We start from the raw sequence: 18,374 nt of genomic DNA, 5'->3' as shown, positions 1-18,374 counted from the left end.
GGGAAGGCTGAGGGTTAAGGAAGGATGAAAAAAACCCAGGAGAGTTTAATTTGTGTGGAGAAATGTTAGAGAAATTATTTTCTGACAAATACTGAAATACAATTCATATGTTTTTATGGCAGAATCCTGAACCTACTTGCCACAGCTTTTTCGGAAGCTAAAAAAACAACAACAAAAAAAACCCAAACCGTACTAGTTAGTACAAAGGTCCATGGGTGAAAAAGAACATTTTTATATTTTCATGTTTTTAAGAGTTATTCATTTATTTACAAAAAAAAGGGAAAATTATTTCAATTTAAGTAACTTGGTTTGACAACAATCAAGAAATTATGTTAGATCACAATTTTTCCCCCTAACGAAGTACTTTACAATCAGGAAAAATCCATATATAACACAAAACATCCACATAACTAACTCTAAAGCATTAAATTAGAACACATCATAAGGCAGCTAAATAAAATGGTTCTATTACAAAGATAATTTTTTCTTTTGTTTCTATACTTTATGTATATATATATATTGTAAGCCTAGGAAGAACTAACCTACTTGGGTCTTCATTTCCTGGACCCATGTGTCTTCACCTTCATCTGAACAAATTGAACCACTAGTAGCTATGCCTAGGAGGAGTTAAGCCCCTTGGATCAGCACTCCATGCGCCCATGTTTCTTCAGCCTCTTTATCCACCACTTCCCTCATTTATCTCCTTGCCAACATGGACATTCCCCCTTTCCTCCTCAGGCTCACAGAAATTAATATTATCATTGTCTCCAGAAAGGACAAAATGAACCTCCCCTATTGTTCTATTCAAGAATACACAGAACTATACAAGAAAGATTTTAACATCACCAGTAACCACGACAGTGTGGTTACTTATCTAGAGCCAGACACCTTGGAGAATGAAGTCAAGTGGGCCTTAGGAAGCACTGCTTACAATGAGGTTAGTGGAAGTGATGGAATCCCAGCTGAGCTATTTAAAATACTAAAAGATGATGCTGTTAAAAGTACTGCCAGCATATTTGGAAAACTCAACAGTGGATACTGGATTGGAAAAGATCAGTTTACATCCTAATCCTGAAGAAGGGTAATACCAAAGAATGTTCGAATTACTGAACAGTTGCATTCATTTTACATGCCAGGAAGGTTATGCTTAAGATTCTGCAAGCTAGGCTTCAGCAATACGTGAACTAAGAATTACCAGATGTGCAAGCTCGTTTTCAAAGAGACAGAGGAACTAGAGACCAAATTGCCAACAATAGCTGGATTATGAAGAAAGCAAGGGAGTTTCAGAAAAACATCTACTTCTGCTTCACTGACTATACTAAAGACTTTGTGTGGTTCACAACAAAATGTGGAAAGTCCTCAAAGAGATGGGAGTACCAGATCATCTTACTTGTCTCCTGTGGAACAGGCTCAAGAAGGAACAGTTAGAACTGAACATGGAATAACTGATTGGTTCAAGATTAGAAAAGGAGTATGACAAGGCTTGTATGCTGTCACATTTATTTAACTTATTTGCAGAGTACACTGTGCAAAATGGCAGGCTGGATGGATCATAAGCTGGAATTAAGGTTGATGGAAGAGACAGAAATCTCAGACATGCAAACAACACTGTTCTGATGGCAGAAAGAGAACAGGAATTAAGAGGAATTAAGACGCCTCTTGAAGAGGGTGAAAAAGTAGAGTACAAAACCTGGCTTGAAGTTTCACATAAAAAAAATCTAAGACTTTGGCAAATGGTCCCATCATTTCTTGGCAAACAGAAGCATATTCTTGGGTTCAAAGATGGTGGCTGCAGCCATAAAATTAAAAGAAAGTTGCTTCTTGGAAGGAAAGCTATGGCAAATCTGGACAGCACACTAAAAAATAGAGATAACACTTTGCCAACGAGGGTCTGTATAGTCCAAGCTATGGTTTTTCCAGTAGCAATGTTTGGCTGTGAGAGTTAGATTATGAGGAAAGTTGAGTTGTGTAGAACTGACACTTGAGCTGTGGTGCTGGAGAAGACTTCTCAGAGTCCCTTGGACAGCAAAGAGATCAATCAGTCAATACCTAAAGAAATTAATCCAGGCTATTCACCAGAAGGTAAAATATTGAAGCTGAAATACTTTGGGATTCTTTGGAAAAGACCCTATGTTGGGAAAGACTGAAGGCAAAAGATAAAGGGGATGGCAGAGCATGAGATGGATAGATGGTGTCATGGAAGCAATGAACATGAACTTGGACAGATTTCTCGAGATACTGGAGGACAGAAAGGCCTTGGGGTTGACCAAAAAATAAACTGTTCTATTCATCACTTTGTGATTTCTCACACCAAAACTCCCTAAGGGTGTGGCTATCACTCCCCAGTATGGGCGGTCTTCTGGAATAAAACCTAAGATCCTTGAGGACAAAGCTGTTGTCCAGTCACTTCAGTTGTGTCTGACTTTGATGACCCCATTTGAGGTTTACTTGGCAAAGACACTGGAATGGTTTGCCATTTCTTTCTCCAGCTTATTTTACAGATGAGGAAAGTGAGGCAAACAGGGCTAAGTGACTTGCCCAGGGTCACACAGCTATTAAGTATCTGACACTGGATTCCAACCCAGGTCTTCCTGACTCCAGGTGGGGCACTCTATCCACTGTGCCACCTAGCTGCCTAGTTAAGGACAAAGGACTGCCTTGCTTTTGTATTCATAGCAAAAGAGCAAGCATGAACTAAAAGCTTTTCATCCATTCATCTAAACCCTCAGGTAGAAAAAGTAAGTTACTTGAGGGCAGGGACAGTTTTGTTTTTGTATTCCCAGGACCTAGCAAAAAGACTTGCAGTGGTAGGTGTTTAATGTTTGTTGAATGGAACTGAATCATATTCACTCTCTTACATGATGTAATCTATTATGGTCCTATTATGGAGTCTTTTCATGATCAGGGGTTGTGATTTTAAAATTTCCTCTTAATACATTAATTTTTCTTCTTTTTATTACTTTTCTTATACCACACATCTCCCCTACCACATGTTTCCTTAGTGCAAAAGAAATTAATGGATTTCCCATTCTTCTGATAAGTTATCTCCTAGAATAGGAAACCTCTACATTCTTACATGAATGTTCAAATCCATCATTTTAGGATTTAATACTTTTATACAATATTTAACTGCCATTGGGTATTTTCAAGAATTTGTAAGCAGTTTTGGGGAATGGCTGAACAAGTTGTGGTATGGTATATGAATGCTATGGAATACTCTTGTGCTATAAGAAATGATGAGCATATGGACTTCAGAAAAACCTGGAAAGACTTGTATGGACTGATGCTTAGTGAAGCAAGCAGAACTAGGAGAACATTGTTCACAGTAACAGCCACATTGTTCGATGACTGACTTGATAGACTTAGCCCTTCTTAGCAATGCAAGGATCTCCAAAAGTCTCATGATGGAAAATGCTATCCACATCCAGAGAAAGAACTATGGAGTTTGAGTGCAGATGGAAGCATATTATTTGCTATTTTTTTTCTTCTGTTTTGCTTTGTTTCCTTTATCTTGTGGTTCCTCCTATTGGTTCTAATTCTTCCATACAACATGACTAATGTGAAAATATTTTTAACAGGAATGTATATGTAGAGCCTGTATCAGATTGCATGCTGTCCTGGGGAGGGAAGTGGAGAAAAATTTAAAACTCAAAAGCATATGGAAGGGGCACCTAGATGGCATAGTGAACAGAGCTCTGGTCTTGGAGTCAGGACAACCTGAGTTCAAATCCAGCCTCAGACACTTAACACTTACTAGCTGCGTGACCCTGGGCAAGTCACTTAACCCTGATCACCTCACAAAAAAAAACACCACAAAAAAACAAACAAAAAAAAAACCCATATGGAAGTGATTGCTGAAAACTAAAAATAAATTAATTTAAAAAAAAGGAAAAAAATAAAGTTCAACTAGAAAAAAAAATTTGCAAGCAGTTTTAACTACGTCTAAGTTTCCTATTATAGCCGGGATCATCACTGAGAACAGTACAGCTCTGTCATTTGTCCAATTAATTTACTCCCAATTCAATTACTCCACCTCTCCCCATGCTTAACCCTTTCTAGACCTACTCTTGGTCCTCAATGAGACCTGCAATCCCTCTACACTTCCTCCCTACTTAGCCAGGTCATCACCCCTGCTCTGCCCATACTCTCTTCTCTTTCAAATCATGACTCTTGGAGAGTCAGTTAAAACTCTACACCAGGGGTGGCCTTGAGGCCACAAGTGGCCCTCTAGGTCCTCAAGTGTAGCCCTCTGACTGAATCCAAATTTCACAGAACAAATCCTACTGCTCTACACTCTACTCTCAAATTCCTTATTCCCTTGTCCAGTCACTGCTCATGGAAACATGATCAATGGGTCCACTACAAATTTATGTTATCTAATCTCAATTGGGTCCTTGCTGCAGCAAGACAATTCTACTATTTCCCCCTAACAGACTCCCTATTCTACACACCACAGCAGCTGTTCCAAAGCTTTTCTTCTCAAACTTTTTATAACCTCTTCCTTCCTACCACCTTTTCAGCTAGAGAATCTTGCCTCATCCAGAAATACTGAGACCATCCACTGAGGCCCTCTTCTTCCTTTCCAACCTCCTTTCCCAGCAGTGAGAAAATGTACCTCCCTCCTCTCCACTTTGCTATGGGTATGGAACACTGAAGATTTAGTAAGACTCTGAAGATATATGTTGGTTAGATTAGTTGAACTGTTTTTTTTTTCCTTTTATAAAAAACTGTCAAAAGACAGTCTGCTAGGTAGGAAGGGGGAGAAGACAGGTGGTGTAAAAATAACAGGAAACTACAAAAATTAGGGGACAAGTAGAAAAATAAAGAAGCAAATAGACCTGTTAAATAAAAATCTGAAATAAAAGTGACAAGAGGGGAAGCAACCTTGAGAAGGTGATGTAAAGGAAAATACGCAGTAGGTCTCTATGAAAAAAAAAACCAAAACACTGTACCTTCCAATGAGTCCCTCACAGGTCATTAGAAAATAGTTAGGAGGCAGCACATTTTGAGTAGTACCACTGTATTTAAGCATTAACACCTCAAATGGAAACTGTACGCTGGAACCTTATACTACTTTACAGACACTTTAAAAAAAAGGCCTATTATGCAAGACTTTTTCAGAAACAATCTACTAAAATCAATAAATTATTTTCTATACAGCAACTTAAAAAAAAAAGCCAGTAGAGTACACGTGATTTACATTAAAACACATGCAAGACATGGTTTTTTTTTTAATGAGTCAAGTTTGTTTTTTTTCCCCCCTATTCTAATAGACATAAGAACAAATATAACTACCTATTTTATCAAACTTTTCCCACTAATTAAGCAGGTAGGAATAAGGATGCTCTTACATGGATATAGCTTACTAGGACTTAAAAACAACATTTAAACTTAGGACAACTATTTATGTTCAACTGATGAAAACCATGGGAAAATTCAAAGTTCCAAAAATTGTTTGTTTCCAAACACACACCTGTTCAAATCACTGCAAATGGATCCAGTAAGCAAGTAACAGGTACAGCAGTGTTTTGATATGAGAGTTGGGTTAGATTTCTTCATGCAATTTCTGGTTTCCCTTCCTATGTTGACAAAATTCCAAGGATGCCACAGAGGGAGTACGTCTTCAGCTCCAGAAGCCAAAAGAAAAGACTTTTCTTTTTGATCCAACATCTCCATTCAATTGGAAAACTGCATGCTTAAATCTTGGAAGACATGTTTGTTTTTTGTTTGTTTTTTCTACTGAATTTTCTTTCCTGGAATGTTTCCAGCTGTTTCAAGAGGCTTATGATTATGGGAAAATAAAATGCAAATTCAATTAAATTTCTAGTGGGGTGGGGTGGGTCAAATGATTGTTTTGAGGTTAAATCTTAGAATTGAAAAGGTCACCTTAGACTCAGTTTTGGTCTCCAAATAATGGAAATCGACAACAGTTCATTTGATGGGCCAGAGAGCCCATGCTGCGCTAGGCAGCAAGAGAGCGATGAGGATGGAAGAAAACAGGTTCACAGCGTTGTTATCAAGAATAGGCTTCCCCGATATGTATTTCGTCTCACCAGTTGGCTGGCTGACAACTGAGCGGGTGTTTTCATCCCAACCTGAAGCGGAAAGGAAGGAAACATAGTACAGGCTCAGCTCACAAATTACAGATAACCATACTGAAATGAGGTACAAGCAACTATCTCTTAAAGACACACTCAACCACTTAGATCTCTAAGCCATGGAAAGGAAGTCAGGTTTGGATTTTAGTGGAGAAGGTCTAGACGTTGGTCAAGTTAAAGCAATAATTTCATCAACACCCCAGCTCTTAGCATGGTGCCTAACACACTGCAGGTGCTTCCTAAATGTTTGCTGATTTATTGATTCACTATGGAGATTCGTAAAAACAAACAGCTTTGATAAAATAATTTTGTCGTTTAGTCGTTTCAGTCATGTCCGACTCTTCGTGACCCCATTTAGGGTTTTCTTGGCAAAGATACTGGAGTGGTTTGCCATTTCTTTCTCAAGATCATTTCACAAATAAGATAATGTAACCTTATTACTAAACAGAAATGATCAAGTAAACCAAATGAGGAATAAAATATAATCATGAACAAAGTCAAGAGGAATAAAATCACACATAAAAATTCAAGTATTTACATTTTCATAAAAGGAAGGCTAAACAGTTACAAGATCTTCTTTGCTCTCTGTTTTCTTCCTATATCTTTTTTGTCTGTGTATGTTTGAGGGGGAAAGATGGGGAGGGAGAAAGGAAAGTCTGGACCTGTGATTTCAGTGATCTAGAAAACTCCGAAATGAAATTTATCTGCAAATTTTAATTGTATTGGCTGCAGCACTAGTGTGTCAAGACTTGAACCTAGGCCTTCTTGGTTCTAAGGCTGGCCCTTTATTCAATATGCCATGCTGTTTCTCTGTATACATATAAGATTTTACTGTGGTTATTTTTGAAAACAGGCTGTGGATACACTCTTAGATTTTTGTTTTCTTCACTTGGCATTACTTCACATATTTCCCAAGTTCTTTTTGTGTCCTTTATACTTACAATCTTGAATGGCACAAGGGAAGAACATTGACTCAGGAATCAGAGGCCCTGAGTTCAAATCCTACCTCTGATATTTACTACCTGAGTGACTTTGGGCAGGTCATTTCCCCACCCTGGGCCTCAGTTTCTTCATCTGTAAAACTACTGGGTTATGTCCAAAGTTCCCTCTAATGTTAGAGCTATTCCACTAGATACAACTCCAAAATTTATTCAGTCATTCCCCAACTATTGGGCGTGGAGTTTAGTTTTTCACTTTTATAAACAAAACTGCTATTAACATTTCGGTAAACATAAGTCTCTTTAGAATTGCATCCTTAGAACTCAGTTTTATAAATGGGATCATGGGCCAAAGTATATGATCAATTTTGTAAACTTTATATATGGATTGACCTTTTGTTCTTCTGCATTTTCTCCCCAATTCTTTATAGACCAATATAGTTAAACTGAAGTTTAAAAGGTAATGTAAATATACTTACCAGAGTACTGCATTGTTGCTCCTAAGTATGAGTCAATAACTGACCCCAATAAACCGGCCATTCCCGCAAACGCAACAACTGGCCATTGGGGAGCAGAAGATTCCAAATCATTCACAAAAATCAGCTGTGTGAAGAAGAAGGCCATGCCCACCAAGGACCCACCAAGAAAGCTGGAGAGAAAGCCTACCGCAGTGACCCCTCCATTGGTACCTAAAAAACATAACACATCCCCATTGAACTAAGAAACGTCACTTGTTGACTCGGATAACTTAAAGAGAATTGAACAGCCATTAGGACTACTGTTTACAATTATGGATATAAATGTGATGACAAATGGGGGAGGGGGAGTATCAAAGCCATCAGGTTGGAAAAACAGTGGGTAAGAGTGCTAGAGCTGGAGTCAGGGAGACCTGAGTTCAAAACTGGCCCTAGAGACTAAATAGCTGTGTGCTTCTGGGCAAGTCATTTAACCTCTGTCTGCTTCAATGTCCTCATCTGTAAAATGGGCATATAATAACAGCACCTACCTCAAAGGGTAGTTGTGAGAATCAAATGAGATAATATTTGTGAAGCACTTAGCACAGTGCAGCACATAGTAGGTGCTATATAAATGTTAACTATTACTGATAGTAGTAATAAACAGGCACCTGAGATGAGCTTTGAATAAATGAAAAAGCATTTACTGAGTGCTTACCCTGGGGTCATTCATCATGCTAAGTGCTAGGGATATAAAAGAAACAAGACTAGGTGCCAACAAGGACAGAACTTAACGAGAAGGGAAGACAATGCAGAAGGGACAGCAGGAGGTGGAAATCTAGGGCTTCCAACAGGCAGAGCTGAGCAGGGAGTCTATTCTAGGCACTAGGGACTGCCGGGCAAAAGACCGAGAGAATGTGAGAAGTAAGAAAGCCCGTTTATTTGTACCCAAGAAAACATGAGGGGAGTGATGTTCATAGGAACCATTAGATAAGGACTCACTGCCTAACTGATTATGTTATCCCCTTCTTGAGCCAAATCTGATGAGAGTAAGGTTTAAACAATGCTCATTTCCCTCCCTTCTTTCCCTCTGCTAGATAAGGAATCACTGAGGATGAGAGGATGACTGTGGGGGCAATCTGGGAGAAGCTGAGAGGTATGATATCAAACGCACCTAGGGTGTGGTGAGGAGGACCACCTCTGGAAATGTTCATGGCTTTTGAGATGTGGAGGAGTGAAGAGGAAGCTCGCTGGGAACTGAACGGTCTCTACTTTCCCCAATGGAATATGATTATAAGGTCTTCAGCTCACTTAGGGCTGGGTGTTGTAGTGGAAAACTGTTTTGCGTATGTTTCTTAAACTCTTGTCTTGTTGCTTGAGACTCATCTTCTAGTTTTGATTTGCGATGTAGTTTTAATTTGCTGCAGAAATTTACTAGCTGGCTTGCTGAATCCCTCATGCCTTGGCCTCCCTTGACTGAGTATTCTGATAAATTACCATCCCCTTACCTTGTTCTTAGGTATGAGTCCCTAACAGCGAAGTTGTCTAAGGTTAGAACACTGGGTGGTCCTTCCTTACCCAGCACCTAGAAATAAGCCTTATCACTGTTCAGATCCACAGGGGGAATGCCCCACAATGCCCTATCCCCATCTAGATGGTTAGGGGAGCACTCGATAAAAACCCTGGTGGAGCAAAGACTGTCAGTCTCTTGACTGCATGATTGTCTCCTACCCTCGGCTGAAGCACCAGGAATTCCTCCTCTCTCCTTTTTCTTATTTCCTCTAATAGGCTTTGCCCACTTATACTACTGACCTCTGGGCTTTGCTCACTACCCTCTAAAAATGTCAGCATGCTACTAATAAAGCTTCCTGTAATGACTCTTGAAGTTTTCCTTTCCTCTCAGAATTCAACTGAACCACCTATATAGGTAAGAGGTAAAGGCTGGACCACCAGTACTTCCCTTTAGCTTAAGACTTTAGCTTTAGCCTAGGGTTCCAGATAGGTGTATATTTGTGAGTAGGACCTCCTGCCCTCACTGAAGAGACCAAGAGTCTTCTGGTCCTCAAGGCTGGGGGTCTAAACCTAATGCCTCAATGTTACGGAATAGGACCTGGATGTCTCTGCCACAGGGGAAGGGAGTTTCTTCCCTGTTGTGGTCAAGGTGAGGCTTGTACCCCCAGTGATATAGGTGTCGTGTAGGAAGCTTGACAAGAGAAGAAAAGGTCTGGAACAGCCCACTGAATGGGAAATGAGACAGAAATTCACTGAAAGGAGTTCTGATATGCAACATGATCTTCTCTAAAAGCTGAAGGGAAGAAGGTTTGGGTAACTACATAAACCAAGATTAGTTTTAAAGAAAGGACTGTCTCCTATGAGATGAAAGACAATGGGCCATCTAGAACATTTATTCTTTCTTCTTTGGCTCATGAGATCTTAGGACAGATATTATCATGGATTCCAATGTTTCCCTCTGAATCCCTCAGAGAGGTATCTTGGTATAGTGGATAAGGTGCTGGCCTTAGAGTCAGGAGCACCTGACTTCAAATCCTGCCCCCAGATGCTTCCTAGCTGTGTGACCTTGGGCAAGTCCCCAACCTCTTTGTCTTCAGTGTCCTCATCTGTAAAATGTGGGGGACTGGGCTCAGTGGCTTCTTCTCCTGTTTTTTGTTTTTGTTTTTTTTTGAAGGCAACTGGGGTTAAGTGACTTGCCCAGTAAATGTCTGAGGCAAGATTTGAACTCAGGTCCTCCTGACTCCAGGGCCAGCGCTCTATCCACTGTACTACGTAGCTGCCCCTGACCGGCTTCTAAGGTCCCTTCAAACTCTAAATATATGACCCTATGACAAGTGACTGTATCTCTAGCTAGAAAATGCCTATGAATATTTTATATTAATAATAAATTTTATGTTAATAACATCTGTATTTCATATTAACAAATTTGTGTTTATGTTACATTAATATAAAACACTTTATATTTATAACAAGTTAAGAAACCGTACTAATTTTGACTGATTAAATCTTCACTTTCAAAGCCTAAATAAGATTAAACAGACATTAAACCAGAGATTTCAAAACCAAGGTCACGCCTCACCAATTGGAACTCTTTGCCAGGTTGTTATCAGCCTTGGTTGGGTGGTACTCGCAACAGAGCCAATTTCTGAAGCCCATGTATCTCCCGCAGAGGAGGCCAAGGAAGCCAAGAGAGACAAACACATCCAGGAAGCGGTGTACTGTTTGGAGAAATCAATGCAGATTTCACCGGGCCCGTTTTCTATCATGTACAGCAATGCCAGCTCTGTAGGCACAGCTCCATTACAGAAAACCTGAATCCAATTTCTCTGCCCCCCTGCAGAAAAAAAAAAATTAAGACAAACTTGTAGGCTCCAAAGGAAATGCTTAAAGAACTACAAAAGCCACCTGCAGAAAGGATGTGTATTTTTTTTAAACTGTGAAAGGCAATGGAAGATATGATTGTGGAATCCTTATGTGTTCAGTATTGACCAAAATGAGGATAAAATGTATGATAAAGTATAATAGAATGTATTATGGCATAAACTGTGCTGATGGCTGCTGTCACAATTAAATGATTTAAAAAGAAGAATAGCTCAAATGCTCTAAAATTCTAGGAAGGGGCAGCTAGGTGGTGCGGTGGATAGAGCACCGGCCCTGGATTCAGGAGGACCTGAGTTCAAATCCGGGCTCAGACACATAACACTTACTAGCTATGTGACCCTGGGCAAGTCATTTAACCCCACTGCCTAGCCAAATAAATAAATAAAGTTAAATTCTATGAAAAAAGACTACACTGGGGGCTATCATAAATGACTTTCAGATAAATTTAACCATGTCAGAAGAGCCAAACATGCTTACATTTGAGGAGAGAAACAAAAAGAACCAAGTTCAAGGCAGACAGCTTGGGATATTGTACAGTGAAACACAATTTACTCGTGACGTTATCAGCAGATATGATAAAATTTACCTTCTTTATATTCGGGATCTACACGCTTCTTTTCTTCTTCTTTCCACTTGGTGAGTTTCGAGGAAGAAATGAAAAATGTCATCAGAGAAGTAAAAAAGCTCAAATTTGCGATGGTCAAGATGAATCCAACTACTACTCCTAAAAGAGACACAATGAAGAAACGCACAAAAGTTCAGTCTATACTTTCATTAATTTAGAGAAAGAAAAATAAAAGTTATGACTTTTTCCTACCATTTCAAATACACATTTCTGAAATTTATACTTAGCAATTTAGATATTCCTAAACAGAGAGAGAAGCTGAAGCCGTTTCAGGTCCATTTGTTTCTTTTCTTTCCTTTTTGTATAAGAAATATAACGTCAGCTTCACCAGTCTCTTCCACAGAGACTGTTCTATTTACTATGCTGTTACTATACCTTTAAGAGGCAATAAATTCTTGTGCATTTATATATATGTTTTAATACTTTGTTATGCTACCTTTATAATTTTCCTAGTATTGAAGCAACCCTACATGCCTGATGTAAATTCATGCAAGGGTAAAATCTTAATATATGTATTAAAACCTTTGCTTAAATTTTTGCATCAATATTTACCACAGATCTCAGTCTGTAGTTTCTTTTTCTGCTTTATTTCTCCTTGGTTTAGAGAAAGGAACCATATTTGTCTCACAGAAGGTGTCTGGTAAGATCTCATCTTTATTTGTTTTTGCAGAGAGTTTATATTACATTGCAATTAAGCTTTCTTTGAATGACTGCCATAATTCACTTGTAAAGCCATGTGGTCCAAGTAAGAACTATTCTCTTAATAAGATGTCGCAATTTTAGTAATTAATGTGGAAATATCAAAACACACCCTTTCATTACTTTAGAACCCAGAAAGAAGTCTATCAGCCAAATGTGACAGACTGTAAAGCCTCACTTCGCAAACAGTGCTATATAAATGTAACATTATTACGTAATGTAACATTAGCTTCTGCCCTGAAATTAAAGTCGTTATACTTTCAAAAGAACTTTCATATTCATAACTTTCATTTTCACAATAACCCTATGAAGCAGGTAGGGCCCTTATTATCTCTGTTTTACGGGTGAAGAAAATGAGGTTCAAGGAAGTTAGATGACTGCTCAAAGACAGCTATATTTTATTAGTGAATCCAGGACCAGAATCTATCTCCTAATGCCCAGAGTTAGAAGCAGCTAGGTGGCAGAATAGGTAGGAGTGCTGGGTTTGGAATCAGGAAGGCCTGAGCTTGAATTCTGCCTTAAACACTTACTGGTTGTGTGATTCTATGCAAGTCACTCAGCCTTTGTTGCAACATCTGGGAAATGGACCTACCCTACAGGGCTGATGTGAAAATGAAATGAAATCGTATATGTAAAAAACTTTGTGAACTTTCAAGCACTATATAAATGCTATCATAATAATAATAGCTAACATTTATATTGTACTTACTGTATACCTGGCACTGGGCTAAGCCCTTTACAAATATTATCTCATTTTATCCTCAAAATAACACTAGGAGATAAGTGCTATTATTATCCCCACTTTACAGATGAGAAAATTGAGGCAAACAGAGGTTAAATGATTTGCTGAGTGTTTGATTAAAGTGTCTGAGGTCAAACTTGGACTCGGGTCTTCCTGATTCCAGACCTGGCACTTTACCCATGGTTACACCTAGCTGCCTCCAATGATGATAATATGATCATCGTCATCATCATCGTCTAGTGCTCCTACCCTAAAACCAACGTCTAATTGTTGCTAGATTCATACATTTTCCAATACTTTAGGCTATCTGTATAATAGATAAAAGCTACAGAGTCAGTTTTCTGTATATAAGAAAAATTTCCTAACAATTATAGTAGTTATAAAGCAAAACAGGCCATCTGAGATGGAAGGGCATTCTTTCCCAGAGATAATGGTAATGTACAGAAAGTCTGGTTTTGTCTAAAATACATTCTCTCTCTGCTTGTTAGGGGCTATTTACTTTTCCAGCCTGGTGCCTGGTAAATCCGTTGAGTGGGCCATCAAGGACTGCCACTCTTTCCATCCATCCTGCTAGCAACATTTTCAAAAGAAATCTAACAATTTGACAACAAATACTACTGAGGAGCCTTCTGAATCACTTCTGTGAGGGTTTTAAATTTGATCTTTTACATGTTCTGCATTTTTTCCTCTTCTAATTATCACTTCTCTTTACTATCCTTCCACTCTCCCCATCCTACTTCTACTTTAAAGAGACATTTTAATGAAGACATTTAGAATAAGAAATAGATTTTTTCCTATATTAAAAAAAGTTATTGAAAATGTACATTTCTGGCAGAGCCAATATAGTGGAGTAAAAGCAGCGACTTGCTTGACATCTCCCCTAAACCCCTCCAAATACCTGTAAAAAACGGCTCTAAACAAATTCTAGAGCAGCAGAACCCATGAAAATGTACATTTCCCAAGGAGTTCCAAAGCTTTCTTATGAGAAAAAGAAAATCAAATACAAGATTGATATGTTTTGACCAGCTGAAGTCTCCCTTCCCATAGCCAGTAAAACACAGAGGATGCTATATCTCTGTATTTACACGCTCCAATAGAGCATGGGCTTTTTAATGCGGGGGCCCCTGAACTTGGGGAAAAATGCTTTCTTTATTTTCCCTAACCTCTAAACTTAGCATTTCCTCCAATTATTTTAAAACATTATTTTGAGAACTCTGCCAAAGGGGGCTAATAACATAAAAGGAGATTAAGAAGAAGACAGAAAGGCAAATGAAAACACTTTCAATGACACAAAAAAAGGTAAAGGAGGTAAAAAGAATAAACAGAGTCTGTCAGGTAGGTTTGGAATTTAGAAGAGCTTCCTAATTCTGGCTAAGTTAGAATAGGTGAGAAATGATAAAGATTTCTTTAGCACAGAAAAGGTCTCTCCACCCCCACCCCTCCACCGCAATCTGCTAGAATAAGCTTATAATGTCACTCCTCAACAAACTGTAACAAATCAAGTGAGATAATGTATATATATGGAGGCTAGTAGGGACTTGAATAAACGCTTACTGCAAAAAAAAAAGAATCACTTGGTTAATCATTCACCGCAATTAAATCTAGCCATTTCACAGGGCGAAGGTGCTCAGTTTACACCACAGGAACGTGGCCAAGTGGCATTCTGGCTAGTACTGGACTTGGGGTCAGACGACCTAAATCTTCCCACAGACACTAGCTGCATAACCCTGTGCAAGGCACTTAATAACAATAACAACAGCTAACAATTACATAATATTTACTCTATGCCAGGCACTGTGCTGACACTATACAATTATTATTTCACCTGATCCTCAAAATCTACCTGGGAGGCAGGTGCTATTATCATCATCATCATCATCATCATCATCATCATCATCATTATTGGTATGCCCATTTTACAGATGAGAAAACTGAGGCAAACAGAAGTTAAGTGACTTTTCCAAGATCACAGAGCTAATAATCATCTGAGGCTGGATTTGAACTCAGGTCTTCCTCATTCTAGGTCCAGCACTTTATCCACTGTGCCACAACTTCTCTGTGCCTCAGTAGCCTCATTTATAAAATGAAGAGCTTGGATGCAATGGCCTCTAAGGTCTTTTTATAGTTTTATCTCTATAGTTCTGTCAAATTAAAAAATGTTACATATAATACAAAATACAAAAATATATATAAAATGTGAACATATATATAACATAAAATAAAAATAACATACACACATATTTGGGCTTGGAATCCGGAAGACTCATCTTCATGAGTTCGAACCTGGCCTCAGACACTTAGTTGCGTGACTCTGGGCAAGTCACTTAACCCTGTCGGCCTCAGGTCCTCATCTACAAAAACGGGCTAAAGAAGGAAACGGAAAACCTCTCCAATATCTTTGCCAAGAAAACCCCAAAATGGTGGCTACAAAGAGTTGGACAAGACTGAAACAACTCAACAATGATATGTCTGTATGTATATTTCCCAATTAGCAAAATTCTGCCTTCTCTTCTACCCACCCAAATTGATCCACCCCTTACCCCACCCAAATTAAGAATGCAAGAAAAACAAAAGACCTGTTAAAACATGAATACTCAAATTTCTGCACTGGCCATGTCCAAGAATGTGTCTCATTCTACACTCTGAATCCATCAACATTCCATTTCTTTCTTCCATAGCTCTCATTTCTTTTCCAATTTTCCCCCTAGCACTCTCATTTCACTTATTAAAAAACCATTTTTAACCCTTTCTGTAAAATCTTGCTTCATTTCTTCTAGGAATTCTAGTTGAATCTAGGCCCAACTGTTTTCCTTTGAGGCCTTGCTTGTAAGTTGTTTTGGAATCATTCTCTTCTGCTCTTGCATCCTGAGCACCCAGGTCACCATAATAGCTTTTCATGATCTCTGTGTGTTTGCTCATTCTTCCAGCCCACTGTTAGGCTTCAGGCTTAATTTTAGTACCAGGCTCTGTGTGCTTCTCAACGGAATGTCTCTGCAGGTTCTGTTGCTTCTTTTCTGGGACTCTTTTATTCAAGGATGCCAGGGACAGCTCAGGCTGGGGACCTGCAATATTTCAGCGCTCCCAAAGCGGTCTGATCGAAGGCAAAGTCTGATGGCTGACCTCTTGGTTTGAGCTCTGCAAGCTCCTGACTTGCGTTTGGGTCAAAGCAACAGCAAAATGTCTACAGGCCTCACTTCCATGTTGGTCAGGGCAGGAAAAATGACTCACAATGCCCTTTTCTTGGATTTCCCCATCACGATTCACTCTGGTGCTTTTTCTAGGTCTGTTTAGACGAGTTGGGTTTTTGTTTTGTTTTGCTTTTTTGTTGGGAGTGAGCTCACTGTCCTGTTTTCTGCTACTCTGACATCCTGGCTCCATCTCCCACTGCTGACCTTGAAAATTCCCAACAGTATTATTAAGAGACTACAGTCAGGGACCATCCTCCTGTTCTCTTCTATATCAGACAATCACAGACTTATGAGTTGGAAGGGATTTCAGAGGCTATCTAGTCTTCATTTAAAAGCTGAGGAATCTGAATCCTAGTGGTTAAGCTGACTTGGGCAAGCTTACACAGAGACAAAACTGGAATCCAGGTCCCCAGATTCCAAATCCAGCGTGCCAAACTGCTTCCAAATATCTGTATCACTCCATAATAATCTGACACAATGTTCTAGGACAACATGCAGCCAGTAACCTTTTAGAAAAAGTTCTTATCCTCTTTTTTACATTGATTTCACTTCCCAATACTCCTATCCTGAAACAGAACTCTCCCTTGTAACAAAGAAATGCAGTTAAGCCAAAATATATCAATATATACTGGCCACGTCTGAAGATGCATGCCTTATCCCACCGCTACAATCCACCACCTCTCTGGTAGCAATCAATCAATCAATCGTTAACTGACTGAAATATTTATCCCAGAGATAGAGACAGCTATTGATATTTTAGTGAAGTGTGTGTGTGTGTGTGTGTGTGTGTGTGTGTGTGTGTGTGTCTGTGTGTGGACGGAGAGAAAGGGAGAGACAGAGAATATAAGGGCCAGGATCTCCCCTGCCCTGTAACTGTACTGTTCAGTTGTGTCTCATTCTTTATAACCCTATTTGGGGTTTTCTTAAGCAAAGATACTTAAGATGGTTTGCCATCTCCTTCTCCAGCTCATTTTATAGATGAGGATACTGAGGCAAATGGGGTTAAGGAACTTGCCTAAAGTCACACAGCTAGGAAGTGTCTGAGGCTGGATTTGAACTCATGAAGATGAATTTTCCTGATTCTAAGCCCAGGGCTCCATCCACTTCTCCACCTAGGTACACCGCCCGTGCCACCCCCCCACTCTGTAGTCCCCTCTCCCACCTTTACATAAGATCCAAAAAAGTATTATGTCTTAGAAGAAAAAGGCACACACACACCAGCCCATGTTCATTTTTCCTACTACTGCTTAAAATGTATACTTAGTTACTAAGATAATGTTCTGAGTATTAATTAAAAGACAGCATTAATTAATTAAAAGATAGTATTAATACTGTACTTTGATGTCAGGTCCTAGTGAAGGAAGTAAATGCTTTGAAGGAACAGATTCCTTAAAGATATAGGATAAGAACTGGATTATAATTTCATCGATATGAGAAGCTCCCTACCAAAGGAAATTCCCTCTTGCCTAATGCAGATTGGCATTTTCTCAACAACTTAAAAGATTAAGTGACTCGCCCAGGGCCACAGAGCTAGGACAGGTCAAGAGTCAGCACTTAAACCCAGCCCTTTCTGGCTCCAAGGCCAGTTCTTTATTATCCCAGGGCTGACTTTAAAAGACAGGCTAATTCATTCCTTTGCATATCAGTCATCTCTAGACTGGGCCCAAGCCTTTTAGTGTCACTTTCCTTAATAACTTCTCCATTTCTTTTTTTCTCCTACCCTGCCTCTAACCTCACTATGAAGTTCTTAAATATATAGTTGCCCTACTGTTGATACTAAAAACAAACCACTAGACCAGGGTTCTTAACCTATTATGCTGTGTGTCATGAACACTTTTGGCAGGCTGTGGAAAGTGTGAACTCTTTCTCAGAAGTTTAAAAAAAATCACAGTGGAAGGAAATGCTAAATTTTAGTTGGAGACTAGTGAAAATAAAATTTTCTCTTTTTCCCACTGCAGTTCTCAGATCCCTGAAATCTATCCACAGGGATATATGGACCCTGGGGAAGAACCCTTGCATCAGAAAGATGGTTTTGACCAGGGAAATTACAACCATAAGACACCAACTACAACCTACTAATGGTCCAAAACATAAGAGCAACTCCACCAACTTTTTTGAGAGGCCCTTCCAGCCACCACGTATTGTGATTCTTTATCTATGTGAAAAATGAAAAGGAATTAAGAAGACTCTTGATGAGGGTGAAAGAAGAGAGCATAAAAGATGGCTTGAAGCTTCA

At 39.2% G+C, this 18,374-nt stretch overlaps 1 protein-coding gene across 5 annotated transcripts in view; it reads right to left on the bottom strand.

The window, feature by feature from the left end:
• TMEM19 (transmembrane protein 19) overlaps positions 1 to 18,374 on the bottom strand; it is a 37,031-nt gene that overhangs the window by 4,321 nt on the left and 14,336 nt on the right. For 3 of the 5 annotated variants that reach the window (XM_020968858.2, XM_020968863.2, XM_020968861.2), the window contains exons 4-7: positions 11,471 to 11,608; positions 10,583 to 10,837; positions 7,516 to 7,725; positions 209 to 6,095 (exon numbers count right to left, since the gene is read on the bottom strand). In XM_020968858.2, the coding sequence (XP_020824517.1) occupies positions 5,932 to 6,095; positions 7,516 to 7,725; positions 10,583 to 10,837; positions 11,471 to 11,608 (767 nt within the window). In that variant the 3' untranslated portion in view covers positions 209 to 5,931. Of the gene's footprint in view, positions 1 to 208; positions 6,096 to 7,515; positions 7,726 to 10,582; positions 10,838 to 11,470; positions 11,609 to 18,374 lie in introns of those variants that run through there. The other 2 variants (XR_002321054.2, XM_020968864.2) reach the window with 2 other exon arrangements.

This window comes from Phascolarctos cinereus, unplaced genomic scaffold (genome assembly GCF_003287225.1).
Source record: "Phascolarctos cinereus isolate Bilbo 61053 unplaced genomic scaffold, phaCin_HiC Scaffold_1;HRSCAF=81, whole genome shotgun sequence".
NCBI classification, from domain to species: Eukaryota; Metazoa; Chordata; class Mammalia; order Diprotodontia; family Phascolarctidae; genus Phascolarctos; species Phascolarctos cinereus.
This window is presented reverse-complemented; position numbering and strand designations above follow the sequence as displayed.